This window comes from Panthera onca, chromosome A2, assembly GCF_046562875.1.
Source record: "Panthera onca isolate mPanOnc1 chromosome A2, mPanOnc1 haplotype 2, whole genome shotgun sequence".
Taxonomy (NCBI): Eukaryota; Metazoa; Chordata; class Mammalia; order Carnivora; family Felidae; genus Panthera; species Panthera onca.
The window spans coordinates 36,493,435-36,514,018 of NC_138340.1; the positions used below are offsets into that span (position 1 = coordinate 36,493,435).

At 42.7% G+C, this 20,584-nt stretch overlaps 1 protein-coding gene across 8 annotated transcripts in view; it reads right to left on the reverse strand.

Moving 5' to 3' along the window:
- Positions 1-20,584, reverse strand: part of FRMD4B (FERM domain containing 4B) — a 321,761-nt gene that overhangs the window by 168,114 nt on the left and 133,063 nt on the right. The window contains exon 1 of one of the 8 annotated variants that reach the window (XM_078442828.2): positions 2,034-2,616. The exons of 5 other annotated variants lie outside the window; for them this stretch is intronic. In XM_078442828.2, the coding sequence (XP_078298954.1) occupies positions 2,034-2,195 (162 nt within the window). In that variant the 5' untranslated portion in view covers positions 2,196-2,616. Of the gene's footprint in view, positions 1-2,033; positions 2,631-20,584 lie in introns of those variants that run through there. 2 more of the 8 variants (XM_078442819.2, XM_078442826.2) reach the window with 2 other exon arrangements.

Below are 20,584 nucleotides of genomic sequence, written 5' to 3' on the forward strand. Positions count from 1 at the left end.
TCGAACTCACAAACTATGAGATCATGACCTGAGCCGAAACCAAGAGTCGGACACTTAACTGACTGAGCCACCCAGGCGTCCCGAAAATGTTGTTTCTTTGCTAGCAATTAGTTTATATTGTGCAATTAAGAAATCTGTGGTCCTTGCAAGTTTTAAAATATTCTTAAAATTCTTTTCCCATGTACAGGAAACTCTAAACTTAGAGATCATTTTCCGCTTATCATTATTTTAGATGTCCTTTTTTATTATCATGAGAGGGTATTGGCTCAGTCCCCATCCATTTAAAGAAGAGAAAATCTTCAGTTTAGTAGGATAATCCTTCAAGTTGCTGTGGTTCTTAAAAATAATTATAAAGAGTCCATGGGGTCTCCGGATCCTGGAACCTCCATTTTTTATCTGGTCACTGACCGCAAAGAGATAAACTATAGCTCCCCTGAACTTGGGGAGAGACACATAAAGGCTGTCTGGTTGGTTCCAATACTTGTGTTCTCCTTTTAAAAGTTTCTCCAACCTTAAAAAGCAAAAACAAAACTCTATCGGGGTCACTTCTCCTACAGACCAACGCAACAATGATTTCCCCAAAGAGAAAAATGCTCAAAGGCAGACACTTCAGGCTCTGAAATGCCAGGTGATCCGTGGACTGTAGCCAGATGGGATCTATACCACAGCTCCATACTACTCTCAAACCCCACATGCTGCCCCGCTTCTCAGCCTGGCTGTGGGATTCTCACAAACTGCAAAACATCAGAGACATGTTACCCAAAGTAGGGGTCGTGAAAGCAAGAAGCACATTTTAACAAGGCTGATACGGACATCAAGGATGACGAGGGGATGCTGATTCTTTACACGCCCACAGTTTAACCCCCCCGTGCCGATCTTTTAATTTTGCTTGATTGATGAAAGACTACAGCCTGTCAAAACCAGAGGCTCCGATCCCATATAGGACTCAATACAATGAGATATACATTATAGCCATAGTGGGAAGGGGGTGAGAGTAGGGGGAGCCAGGAACTGCAACAAAGCTCTTTCCACATCTCAGGAAAGAAAACATGATGATATATTCCTATAGCAAACACCAGGCTTAATCTTCCTAAATGCAATGTAGTTTTTTTTTTTTTTTTAAACCTCAAAGATATTAACAACCCAAGCAGAGGACTTTATTTAAACCCACAAATGACTGTCCAAAAAAAAAAAAAAAAAAAAAAACAAAAAAAAAACAAACAAAAAAAAACATCCAGGGAAGCTTCAGTCCCCAGAGAAGATGAACGGTCTCCCAGTTGAATAAAGTTGCTGCATTTTTTGTCTGCAGGATGGGACCTAGCAGAGAAATAAAGAGGCTGTGTTGTGTGAGGGGACTAAATCCAAATGTAAGCATTCCGACAACGATCAGCCAGGCCACCCCTCCCTCCCCTAGCCATCCTCCTCCTGCAAAGTATTCACAATTTGCTGTCCTTCCTCCAAAAGCCAGTAGACACAGAATCAGCTTTTCCTGGCTCTGCCTTGCAATGTGGGGCTGCCTGATGGAAAACTGAAATACAATCAAAGAATGAAAACCCACCAAGGCCCCCCTGATGGTAAATTGGTGTGACATGGCTGATCCTGAGATGCTCACCCCCACCCCCCCCCCCCCCACCCCCCAATACAAGAAAAAGAAGGGATCGTCTGAATGTCAAAGTCGCTTCGGGCAGACCTTCTGCTGCAAAGCCACAGCTTTCTTAGCTAAGTGCCAGGCAGTACACCATCACTCTGTAACAGACGTCTGCAAATGCTGGTAGGAACTCGCAAGTGCCCCCGAGCCCAAGGGGGACAATCCACGAGCTTTGTCAGGCAACAGTTATCCACAGCTGCTGAAAATTGACCCAGGAGCCAAGCAGCCCGCTAGGAGTTTTAAAGAAAGAGAGAGGTGGAGAGAGAGAGAGAGAGAGAGAGAGAGAGAGAGAGAGAGAGAGAATAAAATCATACAGGTGGAACCGGCTTCCCAAGAGCGCCTGGCATCCTGCAAGGGCCCTGGGGCGCCGCGCGCCCTGGCTCACCTGGTACACGTCCCGCAGCCCGCACCACGTCCGCAGCACCTGGTGGCAAGCCCGCAGCCTCTCCGTGTACCATCTCCGCAGCGTGGACACGGTCAAGTTCCACACGAAACGGCTGCCGCTGAACAGCAGGTCCTCCACTCCACACATGAACACCGAAGCCATGCCGCCTCCTCCCTGGAACCCCGGGGCTGCCCGGCTCCCCGCCGCTGCAGCGCAGCAAGCCCCCACCGCGGCGGCCCGACCGCCTAGGTTCCCGACGCCGGCTTCTGCGGGCAGCCTGGGGGTCAAGCCTTCCACCAAACTCGTCTCTCACCGTGCGTCCCGGCCAGCCTCCGGCGGCATGCCCCGGGATTGGGCGCCCGCCAGCCAACGGCTGCGGCTGGCACACAGAAGCCCAGTGTCCACCCCCGCCCGCTCCGCTGGCTGGCAGCGCCGAGCGAGCTGCGCTAAGCTCCGCCAGGCGAGCCCTCGGCGCTCCCGGGGCGCGGGAAGCCCTGGCCGGCGAGGACTCCCCCTGGCGCTCCCCGAGTGCGCTGGGCAGAGGGGGAAGTGGAGCGACTCTTTGCAGGCAGAGAGGAGAGCTGCATTTCAGCGCTCTTGCTTGCGCGTTCTGCAGACACACACACACACACACACACACACACACACACACGCACACACACACGCACGCACACGCACACACACGCACACACAGCAGCAGCCTGAGCCTCCTAAACCGCTTTGGGGAGCATCTCACTTTACACTACAGGGTCTTTGTACACACTGTACACGCTGATAAATACCTCTGGGCAGCCACAGATGCAGGAGGAAAAAAAAAAAAAAATCCTCCGAAGCATCCCTTGGGACCTCACTTCCCTGGGGGGACAGCCCTGACCGTCTCCTTGGTTGTGCTGGAGGCAGGAGATGAAGACAACGGTCTCAGAGCAACAGTGTGCGCGCGCCTGCACAACTTGCCTTGGCTTCTAATTTGAGGGTCTCCACGAAAATGACAACCCGCCTGTTGTTGCCAGCCAGAGGGCAGGTTCCCTCACCTTCACACTGTGCTAATTCCAATGCAGCAGTCCGTTCTTGAGAAAAACAAAGAGTGTTCTTGGTCTTTAGCAGATAGCTTCCAGTTATTATTTGCTGAGAAATCATGCTCACAGGAGAATCCCTGATTTGGTTCTGTAAAATTCGGCCTCTGGATATGTCTAGCAGCAGTTGCCAGAACAAAACAGCACAGGTAGTTTATGCTCGACTTCAAACTGAAGGAAATTGTTTGACCACTCATGAAGTCACCAGATAATTAATGGTTTTTGTTTTTGTTTTTGTTTTTTTATGTTCTCCCCCAGGAATTGATATTGCCTAAGGCATTTGGGAAAAAGCCCTCAAGGAGCCTCATATGCCACCAGTGTCTATTTTCCTTTAGAATATGTGTACATTTCAGTTCCATATAATAGTATAACGTTTGTTTTGTTTTAATGTTCATTTTGAGAGAGGCCAAGAGAGAGTGAGTGAGTGGGGGAGGGGCAGAGAGAGGGGGAGGGAGAGAGAGAATCCCAAGTAGGCTCTGCACTGTTAGTGCAGAGCCTGATGCTGGGCTTGAACTCACCAACGCGGACCGTGACCTGGGCCAAATCAAGAGTCAGCCGCTTAGCCAACAGAGCCACCCAGGCGCCCCTATATAACATTTCTTACAGCAAAAGCACTACAGCAAATTCCAGGATGTTGGTTTTTTTCCCCCAGAAACCATCTGTAGGACAATTGTCTGTATTTTATTGGTGGTTTCACACCTGGGCTCTAATCTTTGCTATTAAGTGGCAGAAAGTTAAGGTGCCAAAGCCTTTCTCCTGAACTAGCTCAGAGGCTTCAGGACAGATTATCGACAAGTAAATCAGCTTTATTTCAGGTTTCAAATGTGCCTTTGGAATCTTAATTCAGTTGAAACTCAATCAGTCAGAACACAAAATGAGTTCTCAAAGTGCCTATTGTTTTTGAAGTGCCCATAATCACGAAACTTTTAAATGACATTTCTTTTACTACTTTTTACTTCTTTTTATTACTAATAAAATCACCTAAGAGTTTTTGTTTAGTTCACTGGACACAAGACCTGTTCCAAGATTTGGAAACAATTCTTCACAGTAAGTTCCTCTATGGGCTCATTAGTATTAGCATTCTGATGATATTTCCCAACATAATAGTCACGGTGTTTATACAAAATCAGAATATACTAGGTCTTATGGAATCAAAAGAAGTTGAACTTGGTTTGAAAATGAAAATGTCATCATTCTAATGGAAAACTACTGAACTTCAAAAGTGGCATATTAGTATGAGTGAATGGTTGTGGTATATTTATTTTTTTAATGATGCAGCATGACTGTATTCTCGGAAATGTCGGGCAGCAAAGGGAATACCAGAATAAAACCTCCAACAGGTCAATTATCTCTGTCTCATGACACCATGCTCTCAGAAGATATGCTCTAGAAACCGGGACTGTTCTCTCTTTGTGCATAGGTCTAAAGTCAAGTTCCCAGGGGCGCCTGGGTGGCTCAGTTAGGCGGTTAGCTTCGGTTCAGGTTGTGATCTCGCGGTTTGTGGGTTCGAGCCCTGCGTCGGGCTCTGTGCTGACAGCTGAGAGCCTGGAGCCTGCTTCAGATTCTGTGTCTCCCTCTCTCTCTGCCCCTCACCTGCTCACATTCTGTCTCTCTCTCAAAAATAAATAAACATTAAAAAAAAAGTCGAGTTCCCAAAAAGCTTTTTGAAGCTCGGTCTTCCCCAGCACAGCCAACTTTCCCTGGGGACTTGGAGAGCTGCTGGACACTCAGAGCTGGATGCAAGACAAGACAAGACAAGACATCTTGTTGCCACCAATGTCAACACTGATGCTGCTTCTAAGCCAAACAGCTTTCCTCTCCTGTGGAAGGAGAGATTTGAAGCTCTAGGACAAGAAGGAAGGAAGGTCAAGTTCCTCCACACCAGGTACCAATGGGAGGGAAGTGGGGGGAACAATTGAACCCAGATGTGCAGCAGTGGAGAAAAGAACGACCCAAGTGTGGCATCATTCTTAAAATGGACTAACCACATGGGACAAACCAGATCCCAGGCACACACCCTTGAAGCTGGTCTAAAATTTCCAGTGGAAAGGGAGCTAAATCAAGCTTGCTTCAAAATTATCTTGCCCTTTCTTTTCTTTCTTTCTTTCTTTCTTTCTTTCTTTCTTTCTTTCTTTCTTTCTTTCTTTCTTTTCTTTCTTTCTTTCTTTCTTTTCTTTCTTTCTTAGGACTTTCCTTCCTCTTTAACATCAGAGTTCTCTGCAATACACTGTAATTTCCTGCAGCTCTCTCTGGAGACTTAAAGAGATGCTTCGGGTGACAGCATTACTCAGACACCTGAGAGTTCAGCTACAGAGGTAAAAGAGAAATTGTCATTATCCCTGAGGCTCCTGGAGTTCTCCTTTGAGCAATCAGCAGGAAGAAGAGCAGGATGCCAGAAAGACAACACAAAATGCCAACTCCTGTCTCTAGAAAGAGATAGCCAGTTGGTAACATAGCAGCTTCCAGTGGTCCCCTCTGCCCATCAAAAAGACAGAGTTCACTGTCAGTGGACATTTTTAAGCTGTATTGTCTATGTACCTGAAAAGTCAGTATGGCTAAATTCTGATAGACTCTGAATGTCTGACATCGGGCCTGAGGGGGATGAAAACAAGGTCTAGTTCAATGGCACTCAATCAGGGGAAATTTTGCATCCCTCCCTCTGGGACATGTGGCAATGTCTGGAGACATTTTTGGTTGTCACAACTGAGAGAGAGGAGGCTACTGGCGTCTAGTGGGTAGAGGCCAGGGATGCTGCTTAACATCCTACAATGCCCAGGATGGCCTCCACAAAAAAGAACTCTCCTGCCCAATGTGCCGGTCATGCAAGGATTGATGACCCTTTGTCTAATTAAATGCTATACCCTGGTCTTCCTCTCCCATGACTTTCACTGAGGGAAACATTCTTTCCTCTTGATAGTCCCCCAAAAAGGCGGATTGGGGAAGGATACAGCAATCATTTTATAATGGTCTTCATGCACTCACAAAGAGCTATAATCAACTCAAAGCCCGTTGAGAAAGAACTGGAATGTCATTTTCTATTATTTTCACTTACCTTTTTGTGATTTATCCTAAAAATGGGGAACAGTGATTTTCATCACAAACTATATTTTAGTACTTTAATTTTTGGTTTTATCATTTCATTTCTTTTACTTTGATTTTTCAAAAATGTTTATTTTTGAGAGAGAGTGAGAGCGCAAGAGTGGGGGAGGGACAGAGAGAGGAGACAGAAAAACCAAAGCAGGCTCTGCACTGACAGCAGACAGCCTAATGTGGGGCTGGAACTCACGAACGCGATATGATGACCTGAGCTGAAGTTGGACGCTTAACCAACCGAGCCACCCAGGAGCCTCATCGTTTCACTTAAATTAGGGCCTTCTTACCTGGGGTGAAGCCCTTCTTTGGCACATTAAAAAAATTCCCATAATGACCCCAAGGTGGAATACTGATGTCTCCCTTGGGCCATGCACTGCTACAAAGTTTCTCTTGCAGCAGGGTATTTCTCCTTTCTCCTCTTTTCTCTATTAGACCGGAAGCTCTATCAGGAATCCCTGCAGGTGAGGTGGGGGTGGCGTGGCTGGACGGTTTCTCCCTGTACAGGAGAACCCCATGCATTGGAACATGTTTTGTGACCTTGGGCTCTGCCCACTACATCCTCAGGAGTGCTCCCAGTCGTTACGATACCAGCAACAAAAGCGCCTGCACACATTGTGACTGTCCCTAGGTATGGTGGTACCTACTTCCCCCATTCAGAAACCACTGGTGGAAATAGGGGAAGGGTCTTATTCATATTTGTCTCCCCAGGGGCTGGCACATAGCAGGCAATCAGTAACTGTTTATTGAACTGACAAATGAATGACCGTTTGTCTCGACAGTGAATACAGAAAGAAGTTCATCCATTCCCCAAGTACGTACGTCTTGGTCATTAAAAAAATTAGGTACTGGGTTTGCATTATGTGTTAGGCAGGGAACTAAGTACCTAGAATGCACTGTGACAAAACAGAGATGATCTCTGTCTAAGTGGGTCTTAGAGAAGAGTGGGGAAGGCAGACAAGGGAACAAGAAATACCGAGGAAGCAGGCACTGCCACAAGGGTTATAAGGGAGACAGGTAATGTAGGATGGCGGTGTGGGGGGGCGGTCAGGGAGTGCGTCTCTGAGGCTGTGAAACAGCAGCTGAGACAAAGGGTTGAATGGAAGAGAGCTAGGTGATGCGGGAAGAGACACAAATAGTCCTCCAAGGCAGAAGAGCAAAAAGAACTAAGGCCCTAGGGCAATACAGATCCCAGATTTGTGGAGCTTAGGTAAAATGGCGGAAGAGGATGCTTGAGCAGTAGGGGGACAGGGAAGCCCATCTGGGTGACAGCTGCAGAATTCCAGGGGTGAGAAGAAAAGGCTTAGGGTAGGCTTGTGGGAATGTCTGCATAACTAAGCCAAAGGAGACCAACAGGTCTCTCATCCCACCAGGACCACAGGACATTAACCTGCAGAGCAGGGTGAGGGTTTGGTGGGTGAAGATGTCCCTTTCAAAGCAACTGTGCAGAGTCAGGCTTCTCACTCAGGGGGTCTCTTTGACCTTCCCCTTTCTCCATCTCACCCCAAGGAGGAGGCAGGAGGGCTTGTAGGGGGAAGAGAAGTTCTGCTTCAATCCCACTTGATCCAGAGGCTATGTGGTCTTGTTCTTCCCTCTACTCCTGCTTTCTCTCCTCTTCCCCTTGGCTGAGAGAGCAAGGAGAGCTTTAGTCTTGGACTCAAGCAGGAGGAGACGGAAGGGAGTAGGCGGAAGTAGTAGAATCCTGAAAGGGAAGGAACCAGTCGTTATTGCCAATAGCCTGGTCAAGGCTGACCAGGAGGCTGGTTAAGTTCTACAGCTGCCTTCATGACTCTGAATGGCTTTTGGCCTCACAAAGATCTAAAAAACACTACAAACTAAATAATATCCAGCACTAAGGCATCTATCCAGCTTCTACTCTTTGGCAAACTCATTCCACTCCTAGAGGAAAAAAAAAAAAAAAAAAAAAAAAGGAAGAAACCAAACCAAATCTTCTCATCTTCTTCAAAAATCCCATCTGTTATTTTACTAAACCAAATTCTTCTTCCTCAAAGGAAAAAGGAGCGGTGCTATCTTTATTGTATGAGGTACAAAAAAGGGAGCAACATGCTAGACTCCACAAGGTATCCATTTTTACTGGTTAATCCACTGAACAGATATTGGAAGCTCTTGCCAAGTCAAATTTTAGAAGTCATCTTGTGTCGATGTGAAAGCACTTGAAGGGGATGTTGGTTCCCAAGAAGCCCACATAGGTCAGTGGGAAAGAGCTGATCTTCATTTTGGAAGAAGAAATAGGATCAATGTTGTGACTTACCTCTCACCCCCATAATTTGTCACCTCTTATTTATACTTAATTTACATGCACACCATCAAGGACAAACTTAAAATAGTAATAATTGGTCTATATAGCACCCTATGTTCAAAATAAATAAAGGCAGCCCCACATAGAGCATCAGTTGATTCTCACAGTATTATCCCAAGCTCCAAGGGAGAAAGGCATTGCTGGCCCCATTTCATGGATAAACAAACTGAGATAAAGAGAAGCTGGGTAATTTGCTGAAGATCAGTGGGAAAAGCATTTGAAAGCATCTTAAAGGATATAGTGCTAATTTTTCCAATCCTTCTTAATTTGAGAGACAGAAGGTTAATTTCTTTTGCACTTATAAGTTATTTTCTTTGGCCTCACACTACAGTTTATAGGGTATGAATGGCTCTGGGACTTGTGTATTCCTCCAGGAAGTGAATGTGACAAAATGCCCACCCTTTGGACTTACCCAATTTAAGTAAGAATAAACAGCAATAAGAAGAAAAAGAAATTCTGTGATGAAAAGTAATAGAATCATTTTTATGGGAGTTACGAGTAGTTACTTGAAACCCAGTGGAACTTCACTTCTATACAACAAATGACAGAAGGAAAACAAAAAGATACGTAAGGAATCTTGACTCTCTAAAGATCAATCATACTATCTATGTGCCAATAACTGTAGTAAAACAAAATAAGAGAAATCAGCCAAGATAATCGCTTGCAAAGTAGTAAAAACTTTCAAAACCAGTATACTCTGGCCATCAAACAAGTAAGTTATAAAAAAATAGATCATTTTCCTGTTATTGCTAAAAAATACAGAATGATTTGGTAGGATTATTGCTAGGAATTTCGACTATTTGGCCCTGAGCAGTAAGAACAAAATAAAAGCAAAGTTTGGCATGCCAAAAAAAGAAAAAGAAGGAAAGAAAAAAGATGTAAAGGTATTTACTTTATCTTACTATTCTAAAATTAACTGAAAGTTGACATTAGTGACATTTTGTTCTCAACTACAAAATGGATTGTCAACAGGAGAAAGAAGCTGAAAGCTGCATGCTAACAGGCTGAAGGCCTATGGATATTTTATAGAGTTGAGAAAACAGATGTATATTCTTCAGATCAAGAGTTCAGAGAGCTCTAGGCAGTATTTGAAAGGAATGAAGAAAAGAACTTCATCATTTGGTCTTGAATCAACAACAGAGGAAGAAAACAGGAGTTTCACTTTTGAAGGAACTGGCACCAAAGAAATTTAAGGCAGATCTCCTCACTCTAAAAAGATTCCATTAGCATCTCAGTCTGGTGGGCTTTCAGATCATTTTGGTTTATTCTTTGCATGTTTATATATTTCCACAGATGGTGTCGGCTGTCTGTTCATCAACCATCTATCCCCCTTTTCAGAGCCTTCATTTTCCATACCCCTAGAATTAAGGATGATTGATCTGAGGGAAGGCATGACACCCCATCTGTCAGTAAGATATACGGTGAAGCCTTCTAAAGAGTTCTGGAAAAGATTTCCCTCTGAAAACAAAAAAGGAAGAACACAGAGTTTTGTCAGCATATTCCTTGATTCCTGCTTGGGACACTGTTGTATGAAGACACAATGCTCTGGGCCACAGCAGCTATCTTGTGACCAAGAGGACATGTGTTGACAGCAAAGATAAAAAAAAAAAAAGTATAGGAAAAGCCTGGGTTCTTGCTGACTTTGTTGAGATGTCAAAGATGTCAAATGTCAAGATGTTGAGATGTCAAACCAAGCTGGAAGCAGCCCACATTCAGATGGCTTGCAATGAGATGTAAACAAGATGTCTCTTGGACAAAACAAAGGGCCTTATATAGTTTAAGCTGTTTTTAATTGGATGTTTTGTTAACTTCAACAGATCACATTTCAAAACCTACCACAAAGTTATAGTAATCAAGACAGAGTGGCATTGGCATAAGGACAGATATATAGATGAATGTTAGAGAATCAACAGTGCAGAAATCAATCCTCTCATTTATGGTCAATTGATTTTTGAGAGCCAACACCACTCAATGGGAAAGCATCGTCTTTTGCACAAACGCTGTTAGGACAGCTGGATACAAACATGCAAAACAATGAATGTGAACTCTTACCTCACATCATATACAAAAATTAACTCAATATAGACCAAAGAACTAAAAGTAAGAGGGAAATCTGCAAAATTCTTAGAAGAAAACATAATTGTATACCTTTGTGACATTGAATTAGACAGTGGTTTCTTAGGTATGCTATGAAAAGCATAAGTAACAAAAGAGAAAAATAAATTGGACTTTATCAAAATTAAAAATTTTTGCGTTTCAAAGAATACCATAAATAAAATGAAAAACAAAACAAAACAGCCACTGACTGGAAGAAGATATTTGAAAATCTTTTATCTGATAAGGAACTTATATCCAGAATACATAAAGAGCTACAACTCAGTCAGAAAAAGACAAATAACACAATTTAAAAATAGGCAAAGGATGTGCATAAACATTTCTTTAAAGCAGATACATGAGGGACGCCTGAGTGGCTCAATCGGTTAAGCATCTGACTTTTGATCTCAGCTCAGGTCTTGAACTCAGGGGTTGTGAGTTCAAGTCCCGCACTGGGCTCCAATCTGGGCATGAAGCCTGCTTTTAATTAAAAAAAAAAAAAAAAAAGATATATGAATGCCTACTAAGCACATAAAAAGATGCTCAACGTCATTAATCCTTAGGGAATGTGAATCAAAACCACAACGGTATACCACTTCATACCCATGACAATAGATACAATCAAAAAGAACAACAATAACCAGTGACAGCAAGGATGGGAGAAATTATAACTTTGCACATGGCTGGTATGAATGTAAAATAGTACAGTCACTGTGCAAAAGATTGGCGATCTATCCAAAGGTTAAACAGAATTACCATACGACCCAGCAATTCCATTCCTAGGTATATACTCTGAAGAAGTAAAAACATGTGTTTAAAAAGAACAACTCTGGGGGGGCCTGGGTGGCTGGGTCATTTAAGCATCCAACTCTTGATTTTAGTTCAGGTCATAATCTCACAGTCATGAGATAGAGCCCCGCATGGGGCTCCATGCTGAGTGTGGGGCCTGCTTAGGATTCGCTCTCTTCTTCTCTCTGCCCCTACTCCTGCTTGTGCTATCTCTCAAAATATATAAATAAACATTTTAAAAGGGTGATTTCTGTGATTTGTGAATAAATAAAATATATTAATCAAGAATAAATAATCAAGCAATCATAAAAAAATAATGACGGAAAACGGAAGGAAATACTGATCCCTGCTACAAACTGGATGAATCTCGAAAAAACTATGCTAAGTGAAAGGAGACAGAGAAGATCACCTATTTTATGATTCCATTAACATAAAATGTCTGGATTAGGCGAGTGTACACAGATAGAAAGTAGATTAGTGGTTGCCTAGGACTGAGGGGGTCTGGAGGGAGGGTAGGGGAAATGGGGGGGATGACAAGGTTTCTTTTTAAGACGATGAAAATGTGCTAGAGTTAGATTATAGGGATGGTCGCACAACTCTGTAAATATACTAACAGTTGTTGAGTTGCACAATTGAAACAGGTGAACTTTATATGTGAACTATATCTCAGTAAAACTCTTACCAAGAAACAAATAAATAAATAAAATAGAACACATCTTAACCCTTTACCTATATTTCCTAAATATTCTACAAAGAGCATGCAATAGGTGTATCGTCAGGAAAAGGCGTTCAAATTTCTTGACTGGAAAAAGATGTCTCTTGGACAAAACACAGTAAAAATAAAAGCCAGAAATCAGTACTGCACGTGAACTCCACCGTGAAACTCACTAAACGTAGACAGGAAACAACTAAAGGAAAATACATCAAATTATTGACCATGATTTTGAGTTGGGTTCACTGGATGATTTTTATTTATTTTTTGGCGGGCTCTCTTTTCCTTATTTTCTGCATCAGCACATATTACTTTTTGGTCCCTAATTTTGAAATGCACATGAAATCATACAAAATGTTATGGAGTGAATGAAATGTAAGTCTCTCTCCCATCCTGGTTCCCCAGTTCCTCATTTTCAGGACTGCCATGTAAGATTGCTCAAATTGTTTACTGCACGATGGCATGTGGCTGAGGCAGTGAGTGGAGGTTATAATCTAGCCTGGGCTCTGCTGGATAAGCCACAACTCTGGGCTCTGAGGAAACAATCTTTTTCATCTAAACCGCAAGAAGATGCTATGGAAGGAAGTGACAGCCCTGCCCTTGTCCCCTCCATAAAGGCTGCCACTATGCCTAGTTTTTTGTGTGCCCCTCCAGACATCGTCTATGTTATCCAAACATACACGTCATGCTGTACACATGCAATAATTATTTTAAAAGAATAAAGACTTTTCAGGAAAAGCAATACAATATAATCAGAATTCAAGTACTTCTCGAGAAGTCATTCAAGGTAAAATTGAATTAAAAGGAAGAGAAAAAAAAATCGTGTTTGTAACAAACAAGTCTTAAGGGAAGAATCCCAAGAGCAAGGATTGATTGCTGGACTGTCTTCTACCACTTACCAGTCTCCAATTCACATATATTGTTTAAGCAGCAAATGAAATTGATTGAAATGCAATTGCCAAGCAGGTTGATCCTTGGTACTTTATTCACCATGCTCCGCACAGCTTAGGAGAGTGTGGGGTGCATGAAGTCCAGCTCCCACTGTGGGGAGCATGAGGATTTTCATCTGCTGAGACACCTGGGAATGAGCGTCCCCATATGAAGCCTGACACTTCTGTGTCCTTCACACCAGAGTCCTTGAAAACTAGGAGAATTGCTCAAACAGAAACCTAGGGCACTCTGTTCATCTGTACTCTAACACCTGTATAGTCATTAAATTTGGGCTGAAGTTTCTGCTTATTTAGAGAAAAGGATGGTTAAATCAGGAAATACTTCAAATTATGAGATCTGACTGAAGGATTGCTCTGCTACTCTGAGTAACCTTTTAGGCTTTTTGCCTGGGTTTCTGTTCCATGTTTTGCCTCATTACAGAAGGCAATACTGGTCTTCTTTTCCTCAGGCTCTTCCTCTGCAGTTCTTTCAGTTCTAAAAAGTCTTTTCCACCCCAGGATTTCACCCAATGACCTCCTGTTTATCTTTCCAGCCTTAGCTTGAATGTTGATTCCTCAAAGCAGGTGAGCACCTCATCACAGCAGCTGGATCTCACCCCCAGACCATACGCTCCATGAGTGCCTGCCTTGTCACCATTGCACTGCCATTACTTAGTGCTTGGCTCATAGTAGATACTCAATAAACCAGACAAATGAGTCGATGGCAGTGCAAAAGCTATCCATGATCCCAGGAAAGCCCTCACTCATTTAAACAAATGGAGTGTCATTTATTTTTTTTAATGTTTATTAGTTTATTTTTGAGAGAGACAGAGAGAGACAGCACAAGCAGGGAAGGGGCAGAGAGAGAGGGAGAGAGGGAGAATCTCTAGCAGGCTCCATGCTCAGTGTGGAGCTCAATGCAGGGCTCAATCCCACGACCCTGGGATCATGACCTGAGTTGAAATCGAGAGTCAGACACTTAGCCGACTGAGCCACGCAGGAGCCCCAAATGGAGTGTCATTTCAAAGAAAGCTTAGAATTAACTGAAAGCCAAGAATAATAAGGCTTGGAACCTACTTTGGAGTAGAAGTGTTTTCCCAGGAAGAAGTGGGGAGAAACATGAGCCTGGTACTGGATCAGGGCAATTCTCAGATGAAAAACAACACTGGGATAAAATGGTTGGGACCTAGAAAGGTGATCAGGTGGCTTCAGTGTGAGATATTGCTACTACCGGCAGAGGACACTGTGTGCTAAGAAGGTGACATGTTGAACCATCTCGATTTTAATTTGACCTGATTCAAAGAGGTCTTGACATTAGCAGTGGGATTATCCAAGATATATTTGTCCTCCTAAGTGGCTTATTCTCTAAAGCCCCTTTCAAGAGTGCTTTGAGACGTTCTCAAACTAGTTCTGTTTCTATTACTTCAAGTTATGCTAGGAGCAGGTTAAGAAGACCTGAACTCATTTGCCTTGTGGATTTGCTCTCTGTTTCTATTTCTGCAACAGAATACTTAAGTCTGTTAACTGATTAACTACAAGAGTGCTGGGAATGTCAACAGTTACTGGCATTCTTTTTGAATGTCATTTTCCATACATGCCACTACATAGTTTCAGAGATGATAAAGAATTGAAATGAGTAATTTCAGATATTCGGTTTAGAAATCAATACAATGTGGGGCACCTGGGTGGCTCAGTCGGTTGAGCATCTGACTTCGGCCCAGGTCATGATCTCACGGCTTGTGAGTTTGAGCCCCGCATCGGGCTCTGTGCTGACAGCTGGGAGCCTGGAGTCTACTTCTGATTCTGTGTCTCCCTCTCTCTCTGCCCCTCCCTAGCTCATGCTCGCACTCTATCTTGCTCTCTGTCAAAAATAAATAAACTTAAAAAAAAAAAGATTAAAAAAGAAATAAATACAATGCAAACATATTTACATGATAAAACACAGCTACCATAAATATTGGAGTTCGAGTTGGAGAAGAACTTTCAAAGGCCCACAATCATTGAAATATGGTTGTGTGGAAAGGAGGGCATCCAGATTAATTCAATTCCCTTCCAAAACAGTGAAAATGTATGCAGACTGACCCTCTTCAACTATTCCATTCAAGTAAACTACATGGCAAAGGGGAGGGAATGTGTACCTTCAGAGGCCAGGGGCAGGACCCAAAGCAATTTTAGCAATGGGAAATTGAATTCCCTGATTTTATCTTAAAGATTCATGTAGATTTTGTAATCTTCTTCATGTAGATTTTGTAATCTTCTCCATAATAGATCTTTGATTTTCCTTCCAAAAATGCACTTAGTAAAACTGATCGTAGGGGAAGATGCAACATGTTTATTTTGGGTTTCCCATAATCCCTTAGGGCACCTCTTAATACCCTGATGAAGACGATGCATTACCCTAGTGTAAGAAGCCAGAGTTAGACATTAGGGGATACAATCCTTGTATTTTATACAAACCTCAGAAAAGCTTTTAGTTTAGTTGAAGTTTTTCCATCAACAAATGATTAAATATGGTAATCGATGTATAGACAATTCTTCTGGAATCTCAGAGATTCCTATCATGGCACATACCACACTATAGTGAATTTCTCATTTCTTATGCCTCTTCAACTGCTGTGGTCATAGGGCAATTACCCGACATCCACTGTACCCAAAATAAATAGCTTAAGCTAATTCTGGTAATCCCCTTCTCCTTCCTAAGTGATTGGTTTAGGAAACAGCATGTGATATAGTCCTGGCCATTAAGACCCAGTTTAATGGGAGAAGTTTCCTGGGGGAGCTTTTAGGAAACTTTTCCTAGAACTGGCACAGCTACCTTACCACCAGTTTGACGATGAAGCCAGACACACAGGCCATTTAAGCAAGACAACTACCGACAAGGGAAACTGGAGTCTTCAAGCATTGTATGGGATGCTCACTACTGTGAGATAATACTGTTTCCTTGCTAATGAAGCCAATTTAACGTGTGACTTCTCTTTTACTCTAGGAAATCTTTAACAATATACGTTACATATTAGACTGGAACTTTGTGGAGGGCAAGATGTATGACTTATTATCTTTGCATCCTAGAGTCTAACACAGCATCCTAATTAATATATGCAGGACGAAAATGAACCAATTATCAAACTTACGATGTACAAAGTGAATTTCCCAGCTGACTCTAGGCCTTCGAGACATCTAAGATCCAAATGAGCAACCCAGATTACAAACACTGTGACATGAAGGGAGGTGGGGTTGTTGGTATTAGGAGATAGTACTACAACTGACCTCAACATATTATTGATAATATATATGAAAAACAGTAATCAAAAGGAAAAAGGAACCTGAGATGCTAGCATGGAGACAGCTGGCTAAAGAAGGGGTAAGGAAGATCCAGAGTGATTAATTTGGTTTAAAGAAAGCACAACCTTGGAATGTCTGGATTATAGCACAATTCATTCAAATACAGAAGGCAGGAGAGGAACAGTGCTCATTTACTTGTGGGAGCATCCAGGAGGACAGATCAGTAGCAGCTGGATGTGGAAATAATACTGATGTCCCTACATTGGTGACACCCAAAGATTAGGTAAGATCCCTAGTACTTCATTAGTACAAACTGTCTGGATCTCAGAGGTACTTTGAAGGTTAGCATGGATTTAGGGGGCTCAAATGGACCCACAGATAGTCCTTGGAAAAGGAAGATCTACTCCTTTCTGATATTCCTCAGAAAAGAAGCTACGTGTCAGGCATTGATTTAGAGAGTTGCACACACATCAGCCCATTCTAATGTCCTCAGAAACTCTTAAGTATTATCACCATCCCCCTTTCAAACCTGGACAGATTCTTCCATCAACCAAGAATTCATTGAGTGGTAAATACAACAAGGAATGCCATGTAGTGTCGCATTCTCCAAGAGAATCTTTTCTAGGAAAGTGAAGCATTCAGTGATGGGTGAAGAAGGAAGGAGGGAACCCTTCCTCATCAGGTAAGTGGAGAAGCAGGCCTCATTCTTGCCATTACTGCTTACCCCTGAGACTATGGAATATCAGGTGCTATTCAAGTACAGTCACAGGATTCTTCACAGGGAGGAAAAACAGGCTGGACAGGTTTTGAAGTGTGGAAACCTTCAATATGCGTCGAATGCAATCAGCTTGAAAATAAAAGAGGCTTAAGGACATGGTAGAATTTTACAAATTCAAGGTACTCTAGTTATGAAATATAGTATAGTTCTCTCTCTATTCCACACCTGTGTGTGTGCATGCAAATGCACACACACACACACACACACACACACACACACACACACACACACACTGGTCTCTCTTTGCACATTTTAATTCTACTTAAAATCAGAGACCAGTCTTTTCCTAAGGATATTTTCTCCTGGGTTCTCTTAAAGAAAAGTCAAAAAGAAAATCTGTGAAAATCTCCCTGAGATTTCTGTTCAATAATAGAACTCTGAAAAACTAAAAAGTTATAGGTTTTCTAACCTAATCATATTCATCATATCATTTTCATTAATACTAAGTATGAAAAAAGTGTGACTCTACATTTAAACTTGTTTATTAAAGTTAGAAATATCAGATGTAACTTGAGTTACAATGCATTGATTTCTTGGGGCGTGTGGGTGGCTCAGTCGGTTAACTGTCTGACTTTGGCTCAGAGCATGATCTCATGGTTCATAAGTTGGAGGCCTGCATCAGGCTCTGAAGCCTGAAGGCTGCTTTGGATTCTGTCTCCGTCTCTGTCCCTGTCTTTGTCTCTGTCTCTCTCTTTCTCTGCCCCTCCCCCACTCATGCATGCACACGTGCTCTCTCTCTCTCAAATAAATAATAAACATTAAAACATTTTAAAAAATGTATTGATTTGTTATATATAAAGCACTCATTAAGCCTTTGATCCTCACCACGATCTATGAAATAGATTTTATTAATATCTCAGTTTTACAGATAGTGAAACTGAGGCATAGAGCAGTGAAGATAGTGACAGGTTAGATTCAGAGACTGGAGACAGACATTGGGGTACCCAGAGACCAACAGTAAAGGTAGAATAGTGAGTTTAGCACTTGGTACTGAGTGGAGTTGGGCACAACCACAGTGGGTCAAAAAGATTAGAAGTCAAGTTCACATGAGCACTTGGGAATGGGGATACCAAGAAAGGAGGACAAGGCATGGAGAAAGGTGAGTTGGTTGGTTCAGAACTCAAAACTCCATAGGAATGGATAAAGGGTGCAAGAGGTCTTGTTATATCCATGTATATCAGCAGGGACCAGTGCTATCTCAGTGGTGGCACATTAACAGGCAGCCAAAGAAAGCTTGCTGAAGCAGACAGGAATGAAAGGGGTTAGAAACGTAGTCTAGCAGCCTAGGAGAGAAATGTGGGGTGCCAGCTACACAGAGATTGCAATGTCTTTATTTGACAAAACTTTTTGCTTCCGAATGTTAGAAACATAAATTTAACTAATTTAAGCAAAACAGGAACTGTACTGGTATTGTCTGGATGTCTGGGGTACCCTAATGTCTACCTGTCTCCAGTTGCTGAATCTGACCTGTGGCTCTCTTAACTTCCCCAAATAGGGGGACAGGAAGGGTCAAATGGGCCTTGAGGACGCCAAGAACTATTTCTTTCTTCTTGCCTTTGACACCACTTCCTTTGTATGGTCCGTTCATTCTCTAAGGTGTGCTATCTCAACAGGGTATAAAAAAACCACAATGAAAGCTCCAGGTGAATGTCCTTCCAACCTACTAATGAGCCAGCTCTTCCCTGCCAGCCCCAGTAGGTTAAATCATGGGATACCATGTTGATTAACTATCATAAGACCTGTGGCTGGGGTAGAGGGGGTGGTGGTGTGCATAGTGATTGGCTCAGCCAATCAGGAAGCAGGAGTCATTCCAGGGTCCAGGAGGGTGGGGTAGCATGACTGGCAGCCCCCTACAGGACAATTGGTCAGAGTGTGGAAAGATCATTTCCTTCAGTGAAGGAAGTTCCTGTTAGCAGAAGAAGGAGGCAAATGGACGCTGGGCAGCAGAAACAGCTCATGTTCCCTCTTGCCTTTGAGGAAAACCAACATCCAAAGCTAAGGCAGAACCACTGCTAAACCATAGTGTGCTTTTTTTTGGAACACACGATAGTGTCTGGCTTACTCTGATACCATTATTTTCTAGTCTTTTCTTCATTTGTGCCAGAAATTAAATAATCCAAGGTGACATGTTTTCTGGTCAGCAGAAAGGGCCTTCTAATTTCATGGCAGCCCATCCAACTGAAATTTAAATTTAACTTGGCCTCTCCTAGTGAAACAGTATGCACAATATTAATAGTAAAGGTATTTATATTTATGTGGTTTCAAATAACATTCTTTTGCATTTTCAATGATTTGGTTTTAGGACATCTTGGGTATAATACTTAATAAATCCTTTTTTAAAAATTTTGTTTAATGTTTATTCATTTTTGAGATCAGAGAGAGACAGAGTGCAAGCAGGAGTGGGGCAGAGACAGAGAGGAAGACACAGAATCAAAGCAGGCTCCAGTCTCCAAGTTGTCAGCACAGAGCCTGACACGGGGCTTGAACCCATGGACTGTGACATCATGACCTGAGCCGAAGTCAGACGCTCAACTGACTGAGCCACCCAGGTGTCCCAATAAATTCTTCCATCTGTTCCAGGAATGGATGCGTTGCTTTTTATTTTATTTTTTCACCCACAGAATATCAGTAACACCACATTCTTAATTTTATTGGGATCCCATAAATCTAAAAGCTTAAAATGTTATTAAAAAGGCCCTCACCACCACCATCTGGGAGGGCACTTTCCTTTCCATAAGTCCCACATAAAAAGACACAAGGTGCCAAATGCTAAAACCTCTTGCCAAAGTTGGCTTAAGGTTTCTAAATGGTCAAAGGCATGTTCACCCTCTCACTCATTTAAAACTTACAAAGCTCCAGTTTCGATGAACAAAGGCCCTTGGAAAAACCTGCACTGGATTCCAGCCGACACGCCACAGAGGTGCCTACAACTTTGCTGCAAAGACGCCAATGGTGCCAAGCTCAAACCAAAGCATCTCAGTGTCTGGATCCTTCCAGTCAATGGTTATCACTTCTACAGGCTCAGATGCTCTCCAGCAAGGAAGGAGCATATTTCTCCTGCCAACTTCCCCTTTAAATAGGCTTGCCTCATTTCCTTTGTAAAATATGCACTTTCCTTCCTGTCCTCTTCTCCAACTTCTGGAGGAAAAAAGAAGCAAGAAACTGCTAAGTGATAACACCTCATCATTTGCAATTTACCTATCACCTCCTCCTAGCAAGCCATTTCAGTTTGTTTTGTGGCAGCAAATATGGCCTGTGGGGTACATCCCCACAGTTGTCAATGGATAGGGCCTAGAAATAGGGAGTGGCAACAAAAGTGTCATTCACTTTTTTTTTTTTTTTTTTGAGATTGGATTGAGCATGAGATTGCGTTTTTCCTTTCCAAACATCAGGCATTTGATTTTTTTTTTTTCCTGTTGGAGCCCAGGCCATGTGAGTTTTTTATTCTTGGTATTGTGAGGGGAAAGAGAGTTAGGGGGTTGGG